The sequence below is a fragment of the Helicoverpa armigera genome, chromosome 16 (assembly GCF_030705265.1).
Source record: "Helicoverpa armigera isolate CAAS_96S chromosome 16, ASM3070526v1, whole genome shotgun sequence".
Lineage (NCBI taxonomy): Eukaryota > Metazoa > Arthropoda > Insecta > Lepidoptera > Noctuidae > Helicoverpa > Helicoverpa armigera.
In genome coordinates this window covers 1,808,588-1,824,021 of record NC_087135.1, presented here as the reverse complement: position 1 = coordinate 1,824,021, position 15,434 = coordinate 1,808,588, and the positions used below count along the sequence as shown (strand labels likewise).

Here is a 15,434-nt window from a genome sequence, read left to right as displayed (position 1 = left end):
TTATGAGGCCCTACGTGGTGGTGGTAGTGATGAAAAAATATAGTCAAATTGGTCAAAAAGTCGCCTGAAATGAAACTAAATAAAATGTAAAATTTGCTGAAAGAGCTGTAAGTAATTAGTAAGAGATTGTGATATTTACATAAAGTGGCTGGATATGGTAAATCACAATTTTATGTTTAAATAATTATTCCTGGGAACGCCAGTTTTAATAAATTATAAATACCTTCAATTTTGTTATTACTACGCTAATTATTTGTCCATATATTATTTCAGTAGTAATTTGTTTATTGCGAAACATGTGAATTCATCTGTAAATGGTGTTTTTACAATAATTACAGATATTTTAATTCCACAGAATTCTCCGAAAAATAATATGAATTTTGTTGGTATGTCAGCAATAATTGTATATATGGGAAAATTAATAACAAAATCTGCATTCATAAATATTCAGTTTGTGAAAAGCCTTTTTGCCTAATATTTCCTGAAATACAGTTATGATGTTCAATTGAGTTTTCTATTATTTGGTAACCCTTTCCTATCATACTATATAGCAATCTGAAATCAAGCTATCAATAAGTAGTGTGAAGAAAACCAAAAAGATTATTTCACGTCAAAAATAAGGACGGAGAAGGACATACTTGACACGCGCTTAAACATAGTATGACTATTTCATTCAGAAATATGCTTTTGAAACTCCAATCTTCTGAAAATTTTCTCTTGCGAAAGAAATACTAGAGTAAGTATACCTTAGTCAGACGTACGGCTTATCCAAATTTTACGTGCATTTTGGAAAAAAATATAAAAACAAATCCACTTTGACACCCATTAGGCTTTGACAGGTCCAAAATTTGTTCAAAGAGAAATGTTTATACCGTGCGGTTTGCGCCAAAATACCACACAAAGTAGTGGCATAGTTCTTCCTGGAAACCACTAGCGAAACAGGTTTTATAGTTTTTAAAATAATGTTTTTGTAGGCTCTGTTGAAAAAATACGATAATTTTTTTTGCAAAATTGAAAAAAAAATGAATCTGTCACAGCTTTTTTGCAGTATTGCTGAATTTTTTGCAGCATCTTTGTCTACATGAAAGAAGACAGATATTGAGTGATTAATCGTTTTACGTAAATACCGCCTTTTTACCTACTTATTGAATACATTATTTTCAAGCAAATAAGTTGATTAAGACTCATTTATTATTCAATCGTATATATTTTTGTATAGCTGTGAATGCCTTAGTGTATGGACAAGGAAATTATCTAATAATATTGTCTGATATAACATTATATAACACGCCTAGAATTCCCATTACTCTTTCATAAGGTAAAGATTTTTCTTACAAAACCAAAAAGCCTAAAAGCTGAACCTATCTAGAATTTTCTCATTTTTATACCAATTTACCTCAACCCATTAATTTTCATGACCATTCCTGTAAAGTTCTTGGTCTGTGAGCAACTTGCCAGCACCACGTAATTAGTCCGGGTTAATTTTACGCATTATTTGCCCACCTCCGCTCTCGGGGATCAATTATGATTAACCCAATTTTCGGGGAATGTTGGTATACTACTTCTTTAGATACCTTTTTTTTTCTTTCAATTATTTATACGTGATATCTTGATTTTTACAGTTAGGCGTCGTCATAATTGGCAGCGATCGCACGATGGCGCGATGCGTTTTTCATCTCACGATCTCACTATCTCACTTGCGAGGTTCAAATAGGACACTCTGATGAAATCTGTATGTTTGAACTCATCGAACGACGAGAACGCATCGTGTCATCGTACAATCGCTGTCAATTAGGACGACGTCTTAGATGAAAAACGCATCGCGCCATCGCGCGATCGCTGCCAATTAGGACGACGCCTTAAGCTTGCCTTCTGCTCAAATAACGCAATAGTCTTGAAGCTTGCAATAGTAGCTTGTGTCATAATATCATTATAGACTCAGGTGAAACAGCTCCAGCTCCAACTTCGACTGTTGAAGAAATGATTTTTATATTGTTCCTGCTTTGGCATAACCTCTTTGATGGCAAGTACACGTTCATTTTGACCATAGCGACTGCTTCTACAATCACCCCGTGAGTTCATATAGGTGCACAAAAACGCTTTAACTCTAGGGTTATTTAAAGACTCCGTGATACCAAAAGGAGTGAAGATCTAATTTGAACCCGATCTAACGTACCTTGCTATGCTTACATTACATCAGATGACACTTATTTAAAATATAACATAACACGAGTTATATATCCATCATGTATATAGGTCATGGTAGTAAAATAGGTCGGATATGATGGTCCTCAAGTAACCGTATTACTTATTGAAGTTATTTAAAAACTGTAAACAATTTACATACCCTTGAAAATAAACTTCAAGTAGACACCAACCATGTTAAAAACATATTTTTGGAACAATATAGAGAATTTAAATAGGTTATTGTACAATCAAAATACCCAATTATATTTTAAACAATAAGAGTTCATTGCTTAATTATTAAAAGGTGAAGGTCGCGAACAATTGATTATGTGTTTAAAATTAAAGAATATACACTAAGGAATAGTGTGGCAACTGCTATATTCTAAACACTAAATATTTAGTGTTTACGTAGTACGTGCAAACAATTAAACGACTAAACACATATTTAAAAAAAATAAATACTCAATATATTGCGATGAAGTCCGAATCGTATTTTAACATGTACCCAAAACACACATACACACTATAATAATAAAAATCCAAAACTAGCAGGCTATTCACACTTCTTCATATTTTATCTATTTTTACAACCAAACCTAAAATAAGAATCTGAAATAAAATTAATCATACACACAAAGTATTTCATTTTCATTGTTTAATTGCTTAATCAAAGTCGCATACATTAACTCTTGAACTATATCGAACTCTGCCGAATACCAATGTACTTATTCATAAAAATCCGAGTTTTACTATCAATCTTAAATTAAATAAGGCTAAATAGATGTAATTGTTTTGTGACCTATTTGTACCAATTTGTAACAATTGACGAACACTTCTTGGCCAACAAGAATATGAAAAAAAAACTTGGTAGACAAATAGTATTGTCCACTATTATAAAAAATTCTCTAACAATGTCAATTGCTGTTGTTCAGTAAAGTGGGCAACAAATATTTTAGGGGACGATCCTTTCAAAATAATAAATGTAGAAACGACAAAAGACAACGAAACATAGGGATCCCTAAATGATTACAATACATGGAACATACCTAAGACCTTGCATATAAAAGTGATCTATATGAATCATTTAATTACCTTGATTCTACTTGAAGAATACAGACGTGTTTTTTTAATCTTTTTTAAATTTTAATTGTGCTAAATATGGCTCCTTCTGAAAAGATTGAGGGTCAGGATGATAAACAAATTCCAAGACCTTTATCTGGTAAAGAAGTGGTGATCAGTGGTATATCAGGAGCTTTCCCAAATTCGGATACTGTTTTGGATTTTATGAACAATCTTTATAATAATGTAAGTGGCCTTGAATATTTTTCAGTGTTAAGTGATAATTTTAATTTTTCTCCTGGTAAATACTCAAGTCTGGATGGTAGTATGCAAAGTATTTTCCATAGGTAATTCAATTTTAACAAGCTGAAGTGATCCAATTTAATTCTAACATCTCAAGACGGCTGGCAGGAGCTGGATGCGAGAAGCCGAAAATCGATCTCAGTGGCGTGCACTTGGAGAGGCCTATGTCCAGCAGTGGACTGCGATAGGTTGATGATGATGATGATCTCCAATATTTGTGAATTCAAAATTTAATTAATATAAAAGTAAAGGTGCCTACTTTTTAATTCCTTACCCAGGTTGACATGGTTACAAGTGAAGATCCAAAATGGAATGTCAATGACCCAGATGTGCCGAAACATTTTGGAAAAATAAAGGGGACTGATAAATTCGATGCTCAGTTTTTTGGAGTGACCTTTCAACTTGCCTGTGCTTTAGAACCTATGGGAAGAAAGCTGTTGGAACATGCCTATGGAGCCATTTTTGATTCAGGTTAGTTGTGCCATGTGAAATGTCAATATGCAGGAAATCACTTTTTTTGGTAAATAGAAAGTATTTTAAGTTATTGGGGGGATTAAAAATTGGGAGGATGTGTTTTGAGAAAAAATATATTATTTGTGATTTGTTTTAGGTACAAGTCCCCAATCACTACGAGGTAAAAGAGTGGGGGTATTCATTGGCTCATCTTTCGCTGAAAATAGTGCGTTGACGATGTATGATTTAACAAAACGCAGTGATTTTGTTGTCAATGGGTATGTATTATCCTTCTAATCCTACTTATATCCTACCAATATTATAAATGTGAAAGTTTGTGAGAATGTATGGATGTATGTTTGTTTTTCTTTCACGCAAAAACGGCTGGATCAATTTGGTTTGTAGAAAGATAATATATCCTGGATAGGCACATAGGCTAATTTTTGAAGGCAGGTGAAGCCGCGGGCGAAAGCTAGTTCTATTTCTATCATAATTGTAAAATTAGCTAGTTAAGATGCAATCTGTTAGAGTCCAATAATTCACTTTGATCTAAATAAACAATTGACAAACAACACAGTTCAAAATTCGAATTCCATTCTTCTTTCAGAGGCAGCAAAGCCATGCTGGCCAACCGCATATCCTACTGGATAGATGGTAAAGGCCCATCCTATTGCTTGGACTATGCCTGTTCAAGTTCCACCGCATGCTTGGAAATAGCTTACAAATCTATGAAGTCGGGAGAGTGCGACGCAGCTATTGTCGGTGGATGTAACTTAGGAGTCCATCCGACTTTGACTTTGAATATGAAAAGGTATGTTTTTTATTACATCATCATCATCTCCCGAGCCTTTCCTAACTATATTGGAGATGACCTCCAATCTAATCGGATGCAGCTGAGTACCGACCGAGCGACTGCCTATCCGACCTTCTTAAGCCAGTTACCCGGGCAACTCCCCCCCTTGGTAAGACTGACTTACTGGCTTCTGACTACCCGTAACGAGAAGATGTTCAAATGACGGGGTTTTAATGACATAACTACGTAATTTAATTGAATCACTTATGAAATAGGTCATGTGATATTCAAAAAAATACTTCATAAATATACTTTTCAGAGCTGGCCTTCTATGTTTGGATGGAAAAACAAAATGCTTCGACAAGAACGCTGATGGCTATGTGAGGGCTGACGCCATCAATGTTATATTTTTGCAAAAAGCGGAAGATGCACACAGGTACTTATTTTTTTGACGATCAATAATTTAAAGGTGAAATAGAATAAAAAAAGTTTATTGTACTTTTAATCATTTTGAAGTTTATTTTGAGATTTGCGGATTATCTACAGCTTGTGGGGACTTTGATCAGGTCCCTTGAGACTATAGAAGATTTAATAAACATTTATGTTTATATAGGAAAATATATATAAAAACTATACGAATCAGTAATCACAATTTTTTCACCAAAGAATAATATATTAATAATCAATATAATTAATCAAACAAACAATACTATAAATAAACCTTTCAGGTTTCATAAACAAATATGGACGCTTTGGTTATTTGGACGTAAATGAATATACAATAATAAAAATGTGACAAACTGCATATCCTTTTATGTCAGAATATATATTTAATTTCTCAATATTACATAGAATACAATATACTCCGTTTGCAGTAATATTTTTTGTCAAAATAGTTTTGTATGATTAATGTATATGTACATTCTTTAACAGAGGTTTTTTAATTCATCGACAGTGACAAATATAATTATTATATATAAATATAGATATATAATATTTTCTTACACAGAATCTACGCAGAAGTTTACCATGCAAAAGGTAACTACAATTTGAAAGGTGACTCTCAGTTTCTACCTCATCGTGAAACAGAAGATATTGAGAAGTTCCTCCGTGAAGTTTATGGAGAAACTGATGTGGACCCTAAAAATGTGGAGTATGTTGAAGCTCATGGTGCAGGTAATGGTATACCTATATTTTCTTTTCTACTAGGTAGTCGCCGCGTCTTGAGGGAACTACTTTCCGCATCCGGGTGAAAGCCTACGTCGCCGCGTCGCCATCGTTTCTTACTTACTTAATTCCTTTGGCTCTACAACCCTTTGTGGGTCTTGGCTTCCTCTAGGACTTCGGAAAGTTTGGTTTTTCATCTTGTAGAGTTGTTGGCCCTACGAAGAAAACTCCTCCTTTGCCCGGGATTGGGACCGGCTGACCGGCGGGGTGCAGCACAGGCAGAGGTCCGCCGCGTCGTTTCTCAGGCTCTAAATTAACTGGGTAGGATATTTCGTTTCAATCGGTTCAGTAGTTTTGGCGGCACAGGGTATGTGCATACCGACCCGTAGATAATATTTTTGTATTTATAATATCAGTGCCTTGGTAACTATTTTTATTTTGTTATGTATCTAACATTATTATCAAGGGATTATTTGATTCTACTGTAATAATTGTCAATCTGGACACAAACACATACACATTTCATATTAAATTAGATTTCCACAATGTTAAATTAATTAATCCATAATGACCCACTAAATGTTAGGTATGCTTTGTTTTCATACGCTGTATAATTAATCACATATTATTTATATCAAAATAAATATTTGAAATTATTGTTCACAATAATTTGGTTTGTTATGGCCAGTTGTATTTATTAGAATTTGTTTAATTTCACACGATACTGTTAATTTCAAATTCGGCTTAAAAAGGTTTTTGACCTCTTTGATAAAATAGATATTTCACAGTACAATCATGATATCGATGAATCGTGGTAGGAGAGTTGCATGCTTCAAAGCATAGAATAAGTTTACCTACTTACTCCTAAATTGTTGATACAGTCAGCCAAATGTAGGTACAAAAATACAAGGCCGTTGCACCAGCACTCATAATGGTCCGTTACAAATTTAAACACAAGCGATATTAAATCTAACAAAAACGTTTTCGTCAAAACTAGTAGACCATTATCTAGACTGACTGTACCTATAATTGAGATTGAAAGAAAACGGACGCCATTATTGAACCTGCTGATATTGAAATAGGTACATTTTATTGTAACAGCAATCGCAGCAGCTGATGAAAACGAACTGAAAGCCATTGGAAATGTTTTTGCTGCAAAAGATGCGGTTAAAATAGGGAGTGTCAAATCTAATATGGGCAACAGTGAACCAGCATCTGGAGTGTGTGCTGTTACTAAAGTAAGTAAATAAAGATTCACGTGGGTTTTTATTCAAAGTTTGTTAGAGACATATTGTGGTCCAGAACTGACAATACAAGATCCTCAAAGTACCCAAGTTTGGTGCATAATTGTGCAAATCTTATATGCATATTCTTGCATTTAGATCGATAGCAAAGGAACGTAGCATGTGTCAAATCATATTAATGTACAAACGCCAGCACAAAAACCCACTGCAATCTGACAATTTAAAAAAGGAATAACTTTATCTCTAAAACATAAGGTTCATTGTTGATTGCAGAAATACAAATAGGAGTAGCTTGATGTGGCGTCTGTATAAAGATGATATACAAGTTATTTGAACTTATTTTTTTTCCTCAGCTTTGCCTAGCATACCACAAAGGAAAGTTACCAGCGAACCTTCACTATTCCGAACCTCAAGAACAGGTTGCTGCAGTAAAAGACGGAAGAGTGCAAGTAGTGACAGAAAATGCACCCTTTGACAGAGGGTTCACTGCCCTGAATAATTTCTCCTTCAGTGGAGGCAATTTCCATGTTGTGTTGAAAGGCCATTACAAGGAAAAGGTAAGTTATTTATATCTATATTAATTTCATAGTTGACTTTAATCATAGGGTATTCATCCTACTAATATAATAAATGTAAGTCTGTTTGTATGCTACGCTTTTACACAAAAACTACTTAGCCGATCATCATGAAACTTCGTATACATATTCTTAGTGGTACTAGAATTAAAGTAGGATACTTTTTATTTATAAAAAATCACTACGGACGCCGGTGAAACCGCGGAGAACAGCTAGTAATAACACATTGTATCTCACAAGACCAATAAATTCGACCATTGGCTTAGATCAAAAATGGTTTTAGCACAAATCAAATTTGATGGCTTCTTGCAACAGACTTCCTAGAACAAGTGCATGCATGTAGCCATATATCTCGCATATCTCTGGTTTGCCTTCGTACTACAATACTGCTTCATCTAATTATTGCCAAGCTAAAGGAATTGGTATAATTCAATAATTGGATTTCTCTTATCGGTAAATTCTCGGAAGCGTCGACTGGTTGATTACGTTGCTGTTATCCTTAGAAACCATACCTTTGACTGTTTAATATAATTTTATTATTTGAACCCTCGATCTCGTTGGCGCAATGCTCCCAGGTACGATCAGCTTTTGTATGATGAGCATGCTTATTGAGAGCTTATTGATGAGATTGGTGTAGGTGTTAGAATATGTATTTATGTATATACATCTATATGTAGTACCCATAACACAATCTACTAAACAGCTTCCCATGGAGCTAACCAACCATGTATGAAGATGTCACGATATTCATTTATTTATTCCTTCAATTCCAGAAGCTAAATAAGTACAGAAGCCAGATACCCCACTTAGTACTAGCATCAGGCAGAGAGGAGTCCTGTGTGCAAACTATTTGGGACATCATGAAGAGTCATCCAGTAGACCCAGAGGAGATAGCTCTACTGCATAAAGTATACGAGCATGATATCCCTGGACACACTGGACGAGGATACGCCATTCTGGGTAAGTTTTTATAAGTCCATAAGGCTGCCCGCCCATGTCCGAAAATTGGTGACCGATTTTATGTAGGAGAAAAGTAGAGCCCACTGATAGCAATAGTCTAACTAACACACACGTCCTACAAAAAGACGTTCCAGAGAAGAGAATCCTAGTCAGATAATCCGACAAGAAATCGGCCCGATTATCTATGCAAACACAAAAGACTACATGCAGAAATAGTCATTTTAGCAGACTTTAGAAAAAGTTTATTTATCATAACAGTGAACCTCAATATAGAGCATGTAAAGATTAGAATTTCTCAATGTCGTTATACTATACAACCCTACCCAGGGATCGTTATTTGTTTTCTAAACTTTTACACTTTTGTTTTCAGAAACAAGTGAAAAGCAAGAAACAGTGAGCCTATCACAGAGCGTAGACTATTATCCAGGAGTGAAACGTCCTCTTTGGTTCGTGTACAGCGGTATGGGGTCCCAATGGGCCGGTATGGGAGCTGATCTGATGAGGATACCAACCTTTGCTGCGGCTATTCACAAGTATGTACTAATTTTCTTAGTATGGGGCTTGTTTTAGGTTTTACATACCTGATAAATGGAGAAAACTGTTTAGTGGGTGGTTTTTCTGTAAGATAGGGATTAAAAGGTGTAAACCGTTGTTTATATTTTTGTTCAAATATTAAGATAATTTATATCGTGCTAATTTAAACACGATGTAGGTACATGTCACACACAAAATTTAAATAAAATATTCTCAAACGTGTTTCACAACCTAATCTCAAGACACTTATCCCAAAAAGAACTTGAATATTCTAAATGAAAAACTAACAAAAATTAAAGAGAAACAAAATACTTTGAGAGCATTTTCATTTTTTGTGCTATGCTTTTATCTGAACACGAAATAATTATTCACAACACTAGAAAGTTTACGTTACATTAACTCAGTACTAAGAAGCTTTGCGATGTGTAAAACAGTGATTATTTTATGTTCTGTAGAGCATAATGCAGTTTTCATGAAGATAATGTAAATAAAACTTGAATTGCTTGGAATATCTTTACTGTTTTTATTTCTAATAGGTAGGTACTACGATTTAAATACAATGATATATTGTTCGTGCCAATTCACTCATCACTGATGTTAGCTATTGACACCTCACGCACGCGCAGCTTAGTGTTTTGTCAATACCTAAAAAAATTCTTAGGTATGTTAATTCTATATTAACCACAAATAACAAGATCATCGACAACATAAAATTAATGGCTGGCTTTGGAATTTCGGTTTTTAATAAGAACAATAAGTTTCTAATTAAGGTTTTGCTTATCTTACTTTAATTACTAATATTATTATTTCTATAGTAAATTATTTTAATTATGCCACTTGAAAATCCCAGCTCATTAGTAAAATGATATCAAAAACTTTGCCATCGCTATTTTTAGGAATTAAAGAGGAAACTTATTATGATAGATTGCCTTTGTTAATGTTTTGTTAGCCAAAACAGCGATTAAGGTCAAATACTTGGTCGCTCCTTCAAAAGATTTAAGGCTTGTAATATTTAATAATTTATCTCAAGTTGTAGTGAAAGGAAAATTACACGATGTGTCAGCTTTTATCTTTGTGAAGACTTTATTCCAAGAATGTGATGAATAAATTGATTTTGGACGAGTAATTATTATTTCTGATGATGGACAAATTACCTGGTCATGTAATTATAGGAAAATAATCTGCGGGAATTAATTACTTTTATTAAAAACCTAAATAAATTCAATAAAAGTTTACGCCTGCAGACTATTTTCAGACTCACCTAGTCCCTACGGAACTATTTCTCGCAAATGTATAAAAGTAGTTAGTCTTTATGTTATTCTGCCATAATTATAAAGCTATATAACCATCATATTTTATTAACCACTTCACTGTCCACGATGTAGACACAATAGTTAAATAATCGGTGTGTATCACATATGACTCATGGGACAGGGAAGTTATTAAAATCAACACAATCACAAACTTGATAACGTGTAATAATTTAAACGTGTGGTAAGTAGGATACTAATTAAGTTACTATTAAAAGTATAACTAGATTTTTGTTCATCCCTGTACCACAACAACGAAATAATCTATCACCATTTGTCCATATACGCATTTATTTAAACCATTTCCCTCAATTTGCAGATGTCACAAAGTATTGGAGCCAAAAGGCCTAGATCTCATAAGGATTGTGACTGAAATCGACAATGCCATATTCGAAAATATCCTCAACGCGTTCGTAGGCATTGGAGCAGTACAAATTGGTTTGACTGATGTCATTAAAGAGATGGGTTTTGTTCCTGATTATATTATCGGTGAGTATCACTTTAATCTTGTAGAGGAATCGAGATAGTTAAATTTCGTCCCTCGGATAAGCCAAATAACTGACATTTTCGGAATCAAAATACTTGGAAATGGTTATGATCTACAACAGCGATGTTATAAAATATTCACCCATTTACCTGGAATAACCGACAGCAAACTATTCGGTTGTTTGATTATTTAATAATCTTAAATCGGATTTTAGATAATATTCACCATATTTCACCAATTTACATCGCCCTAATTGTCTTGATCCTTTTATGCAAAACCGATAACAAACTATGAATAAAAACAAATAGAGATTAAAATAAATAAAACAAATTCAAATCGGAAATCCAGTTTGATTTATGTATATTGTATGGAACGAATGAATTGGAAATATTCAGAATCCTAGCAGTTTATAACGATCCATCAAAATCAATTTGCTGATCGTATATCAATTTTGTGTTTAAAATTCGATGCGTTATTTTATTATGGTCAACACTATTATTTTCTGTACTTCCTTTTTTGTATGCAGTAAAAGATTAAATGTGTGATAATGAAGTGGGATGGTTGGATATCTGATAAGCATTAAATATTAACCAATATATTATACAATACAACATATTTTTCATTTTAGATTTATAAACAATAGCTTACAGCATGCAAACTACTTCATGTACCCGGCTAAAATATACTATTTTATGTTACCCAGAAATAGTGTCGGTTCTCAACAGTTAAATTATATTTCAAATAGGTTTAGCAGTTCCGGCGCCTTAAGGGTACGCACAAATGAAATAATCAACGGTAGACAAACATAGCTTGTAGTACCTACCATAGCTGGCAAATGGAAAAAAAAAAGTAATAGAATACATATTTTTTATTATTAAACTCACAGGTGTATTTAAGTTATACGTGCAATAAGTCTTATTTTCTTTCTTCATTCTTTCTAGGTCACAGTTTAGGAGAAATGGCATGTGCCTACCATGACAATACTTTCACGGCTGAGGAGTTGATACTGTCCACGTATAGCAGAGGAAAGGTGTGCTTGGAAACTGAGCTGATAAAGGGGTCAATGGCCGCTGTTGGTGTGGGGTATCAAGCGGTAAGATATATTGAAAACTTGCTGTTCTACTTAGATTTAAACTGAATATCAAGGAAACTACACACTACCAGCTTCCTGAATAAAAAACAGTCTTTTCATAAGCAATATTTCTAACTTAATAAAATCCGTTTTTTAATTTAATACGGAAAAAATTATACCATATCACGCGGTCAAACTATCATTTTTTTTCACCGTATTTTTGTTGAATATTTGCTTCGTGATAGTGGAGATCGTGTTGTAATTTCTCAGTAGAAGTACAATATTTTATATGATGTTGAGATATAAAATAACCGTGAAGATTTCGTTGGTCCATATCCCTATGTTCAACTTATTTTATGAACACCTTTGACTTAAAAGGCAGTAAACTCGCTCCTTCACAGGTTTTCTCAGTCTCAACCTTCTTCTATTTGGAGCTACAAATTAATTATTTATTTCTAACTCCCAGATTGTAAACCAATGCCCACCAGAAATAGACATAGCCTGTCACAATAGCTTCGAGTCCTCCACGATATCAGGCCCGGCCGACAAAATGAAGGAGTTTGTAGGAGAACTGACGAAACGCGGTATATTTGCCAAAGAAGTACCTTGTGCTAACATAGCTTACCATTCGAGGTATATAGCACACTGTGGTATGTATTTTTTTGTTTTTGTATTTTTATAGATAAATCTTTAAATATCCACATAAGTTTCTTCAATAGTATTTTATTGAATAGTTGTTTTGAGCTTTGAACCATTTCCTGGGGGAATGTATACCTGTACCCAGATAAAATATAGCTTTGTCACCCAGGAATAGAGTGACTTCTCAATAGTGATTTTTTTTTCAAGCCGGTTCATTATTTTCGAGCTTTCAGGGTACAAATAAACAAAAAGACCTCTTTATAATATAAGTTTATATTTTATGTTATATTAGTAAGTAAAATTAATACTACCTATGTGAATAATATGAACATTATATCAACATTACACATACTCACAGTAATACCTAAACAGAAAACTTTTTAATGAGACAAGTTTGAGTTATCAACAAATTCTAAAATATGCTTTGCCAAAATGCTTTTGTTAAACGAATTATTTAACGTATATTTCAAAATGAAAGCAGAACTAATCTTGCAGCTTAAAATCCTTATATTACTTGCACAAATATTCAGATATATAAAGTAATAAAACCCCTCTACGGTCCATAGTAATAAAATGTTTTTACGAGACAATAATCTCTTCAAATACTGAGTGAAAATCACTAGTCTAGTACGTGTAACGGCACCTAAAGGATTTGCGGATTATGTTCCATTACCTCGTATTTATTTTATATTTTTACAACGGTTTTAGTACGTAATGAGAAAATAAGAGTATGTAGTAATAGAAATGACTCGTAATGATTCGTATTCGTTCCCGTTTTACCCTTTGGGTACGGAACCCTAAAAAATAGTAAAGGAACTAATTCTCGACGCAAGCTATACAAACTATATTACTGCCAAATTTCATCAATATCTGACAAACCGTTTGCGCGTGAAGAAGTAACAAACATAAACACACTCTCAATTTTTCGCTTTGAGGTATAATATTAGTGTGATTTTACTACGCCAATAAAAACTGCGTTTTAAACTAAAAACGGTTTAAATAATTGTTTCTTCTAGGACCTGAATTACTGAGACGTTTACGAGAAGTGATAAAAACCCCTAAGAAGAGGAGTAGCAAATGGATATCTACTTCAGTCCCCCAAGACAAGTGGGGTGAACCTAATGCGGTTTATTCGTCTGCTGAATATCATACTAACAATTTATTGGTATGTTTGTTTCGTTTTAAAATTAGCTCCTGAAAGATATTAATTATCCTCCAAAGATACAATGTGGATTCTCGAACCCCTTAAAAAATCTTTTCACTGTTAATAATCCTTATTCATTTAATATTTTAAAATATAAAGAATATGTTATTAAATATATAATATCCCCAATTTATTAGAAACTTATCTAGTTTGTTTATTAGTCTGCTCATCCAATAAATCTACTTGAAAAAATTAGATATAAGTAAATCGTTTATCAAAACAACACACAGTTTTTTGTAGAAGACTAAATCCAAAAACAAACACCTTTTAATATTTTAATATGATTTAATTTAAAAAACTGATATTATATAACCAAACGTTCTAATGTCAACAGAAACCAGTCCTCTTCGAAGAAATGTCAAAAATGATACCAGAGAACGCGGTGGTGGTCGAAATAGCTCCTCACGGGCTGCTACAGGCTATCCTGAAGAGATCACATAAAGAATGCACGCACATACCCCTCACGCGACGCGGTAACACTAACGGCGTGAAGTTTCTTTTAGAGGCTGTTGGGAAGTAAGTGGGTGGTAACAATCTTTAAGACCAGCTTTAGGAGCTCTTATAAACGTAGTTTTTCCTATGATGATCGTAGGTGTCTATTCTCTTCTTTTAAGATAAGAAAATACATGCAAAATAATGTCTTGATGAATAAAATAGGATGATATTTTCATAACATACCTAACGAAAATTATTAGGGCTTATTTTTACCCAACTGCCAAGAATAAGTATGTTCATATGTTGTATATAATTAGTGTAGGTACGTTAACAACTCCGAGAACAAGTTTTACTTTTAAAATTACCACATCTTTGATATTGTCAACTTCACACCACGACAAGCATTCACAATGGGAGAACAACTTATTTAATCAGACCTCGCCTTGTATGAAATTAACATACTACGCAAGTTCTACATAAAATGGTTATTACACCATTCAAATTCGTCTGACCGTCTCATGTCCCCTAGACTGTACATACAACCTTTTTATTAAATTCCATATTTTATTTCAGACTATATGAAGCCGGTTTTAATCCAAAGGTTGATGTCCTGTACCCAAAGGTAGAATTCCCTGTTTCAACTGAAACGCCTCTTTTGTCTCATTTCGTGCAATGGGAACATAGTGAAGACTGGTAAAACTTTTTTTTTTATCCGAATTTAATATTCCTTTTTATGAAATTGTAATCGCAAATCTTTTGTAAAAAAAAAAAAAACATAACGAATTAAATACAAAATTTACGTATGCGAATAAGTAAGTTAAAAATATTAGCAATAACGAAAGAAGAAATTAAATGATAACAAAAGTTTCATGTGAACTATGTCAAAATTCGCAAATCAAGGTTGAATTTGATAGGTGCTGATTGAATGAGCAAGAAACAAAGCATGAGCATTCATTCGTTTAAGCCTTACGAGCTGGCTTAAGCCAAACGCACTCGTTTCACTAATTTTCAT

At 33.5% G+C, this 15,434-nt stretch overlaps 1 protein-coding gene across 1 annotated transcript in view; it reads left to right on the top strand.

Moving 5' to 3' along the window:
* The first annotated feature begins 3,311 nt into the window (after positions 1 to 3,311).
* The window catches only part of LOC110369798 (fatty acid synthase), a 43,424-nt gene continuing 31,301 nt past the window's right edge, over positions 3,312 to 15,434 (top strand). Inside the window, exons 1-16 of the mRNA XM_064038426.1 lie at positions 3,312 to 3,492; positions 3,828 to 4,020; positions 4,160 to 4,280; positions 4,610 to 4,813; positions 5,115 to 5,231; positions 5,805 to 5,971; positions 7,064 to 7,200; positions 7,560 to 7,763; positions 8,555 to 8,741; positions 9,112 to 9,274; positions 10,905 to 11,074; positions 12,014 to 12,165; positions 12,611 to 12,794; positions 13,800 to 13,948; positions 14,322 to 14,503; positions 14,996 to 15,115. Of these exons, the coding sequence (XP_063894496.1) occupies positions 3,346 to 3,492; positions 3,828 to 4,020; positions 4,160 to 4,280; positions 4,610 to 4,813; positions 5,115 to 5,231; positions 5,805 to 5,971; positions 7,064 to 7,200; positions 7,560 to 7,763; positions 8,555 to 8,741; positions 9,112 to 9,274; positions 10,905 to 11,074; positions 12,014 to 12,165; positions 12,611 to 12,794; positions 13,800 to 13,948; positions 14,322 to 14,503; positions 14,996 to 15,115 (2,597 nt within the window). The 5' untranslated portion in view covers positions 3,312 to 3,345. The remainder of the gene's footprint in view (positions 3,493 to 3,827; positions 4,021 to 4,159; positions 4,281 to 4,609; positions 4,814 to 5,114; positions 5,232 to 5,804; positions 5,972 to 7,063; positions 7,201 to 7,559; positions 7,764 to 8,554; positions 8,742 to 9,111; positions 9,275 to 10,904; positions 11,075 to 12,013; positions 12,166 to 12,610; positions 12,795 to 13,799; positions 13,949 to 14,321; positions 14,504 to 14,995; positions 15,116 to 15,434) is intronic.